This window comes from Plasmodium gaboni, assembly GCF_001602025.1.
Source record: "Plasmodium gaboni strain SY75 chromosome Unknown, whole genome shotgun sequence".
Classification (NCBI taxonomy): Eukaryota; Apicomplexa; class Aconoidasida; order Haemosporida; family Plasmodiidae; genus Plasmodium; species Plasmodium gaboni.
Window position 1 is genome coordinate 1 of NW_017385333.1, and position 2,206 is coordinate 2,206.

At 18.0% G+C, this 2,206-nt stretch overlaps 1 protein-coding gene across 1 annotated transcript; it reads right to left on the minus strand.

The window, feature by feature from the left end:
- Positions 1–40: 40 nt before the first annotated feature.
- Positions 41–1,687, minus strand: PGSY75_0016300 (hypothetical protein; the record flags this gene model as incomplete). The annotated part of the gene is made up of 3 exons (XM_018783303.1): positions 41–940; positions 1,079–1,464; positions 1,657–1,687. The coding sequence occupies 3 exons, from the start codon at positions 1,685–1,687 to the stop codon at positions 41–43; spliced, it is 1,317 nt and encodes a 438-aa protein (XP_018638920.1).
- Positions 1,688–2,206: the final 519 nt, after the last annotated feature.

The following is a 2,206-nucleotide window of genomic DNA, read 5'->3' on the forward strand; positions in this document are numbered from 1 at the left end:
TATTTTTATTTTTATTTTTATTTATTTATATTTATTTTTCTTAAAAATTGAATGGTAAAAATAATCCGTCGTGGGCCAAGGAGAATGTGATTTCTTTATATTTTTTAGATAATTTTTCTAAGAACAAATTAGTTATATTATGTTCAATGTCACAAGACATACCAATAAAAAAAACCTTTTTCGGTTTAATTTGTAAAGCTATATTAATACTTTCATATAAAGAAAAATGAGAATAATGTTTTCTTTTATAAAAGAGTGCATCTATGATTAATATATCTGTTGAACCCATTTTTTTTATATAATCGAATACATATGTTGGTAACTTTGAACAATCAGATATATAAACTAATTTATTTGTATTTCCTATAATATAACCTATACAAATATAATTATTTCCATGATGAAAAGGTATGAAACGTATGATTTTATCATTATCAAATGTTGTATATATAAAACCATATTCATCTTTTTTTTCATATGTATGTATATTAATACAATTATTTATATATTTCTCATCATCATTATTAGATTGATTCGTTTGACATGCTTTATTATTTTCATTATATAATTCATCCTCTATATTTTTGATACATTTTCCTTTTTCATTTTGAAATCCATTAGATTGTTTTATATCTTCTAGTGTTGTTTTGTCACTTAATATTTTATTATATTTTTCGTCTTTTATAACATGAATATTCAATGCTGCAATTTTTGAATAAAAAATATTTTCGGTTCTCTTCTTAACTAGATAATCATATCCCCTTCTGAGTCTATCATAAGACACATCATTCACATAAACATCGATTATTTTCTTCGGAGTATAATAATAAACATCATCATATTGGACTTTATTAAATTCTTGTAAATCTCTCAGATCGTCAATGCCGTTTAGAGCATCTGTGTGACTGTGGCTTATGAGAACAGAATGTAGGTTAATTTTCTAAAATAAAAAATGAACAAATAAAAATTTATATGCATATCACACTATAAATAAATAAATATATATATATATATATATATAACATATACATAATATTATATATACATATTAATATATATACATTTATATATTATTTACATAAAAATTAATCTTGTCTTTGTTCCTTAATATACTGTCTCTGAATGTTTTTCCAACATCTATTAGAACATAAGAATTATTAGATTTTAAAAGAATCGAAATATTATTTCGTTTATTTTTAGAATTATTATTTATAGCATCATAACAAGTATAACATCTTATATCCTTAACATGTGGATATTTTTTTTTTAAATATAAATTATTTAATTCGTCTATATTTTCTAATCCTTTAGAAGAAATATCTTCAACAAATTTATCCACACATTCAAAATCTTCACAACATAAATTCTTTTCATATTCCTCTACATTTATTTCGTTGTTATTTCTATTTAAAATATTTTTGAAGGCATGAGATAATTTGGGTATTGAAGAAGACGAACCGGTACCTACCAAAAAAAAAAAATAAAAAAAAAAAAAAATAAAAAAAAATACATATATATATAAATAAAGATGATTAAAAAGGTTAGAATATGAAGGATTAAATAAATGATAATTTATTTTTATAAATAAATATATAGATATATTTATATACATATATATATATATATTAAATTTTTTATTTGTTATTTATTTATTACCTAAAAATATTATTCCATTCTCTGTTATCATAATGTAGATTGTAATATCCGTTAAGGTTATTTTATATATAATATAACAAATGTATGGTTATAAATATATATTTTTTTTTCTATAAATATATTATACATATATATATATATATATATATATATATACATATATTTTTATATTTATATTAATCAAATATTTCTTACATTTAAAATATTCTTTTAACCTATATAAAATATATTATATAATTATAATATATTCATTTCTTAAAACATCGAAAAAAAAAAAAAAAAAAAAACAAAGTAAAATAAAATGAAATAAAAAAATATATAGATTAATATAAAAACAAAGGGAATACTATTATATATATATATATACATTTAATATGTATAATATATATATGTAGTATACTTTATAAATATATGCATGATATACATACATATGATAATACAAAATACGTAATCTAAAATAACAAAATATAAATTATTATTATATTATATAATATATATATATAATATATGATTATGTATATATATATATATATATTAGATAGCTATTAAA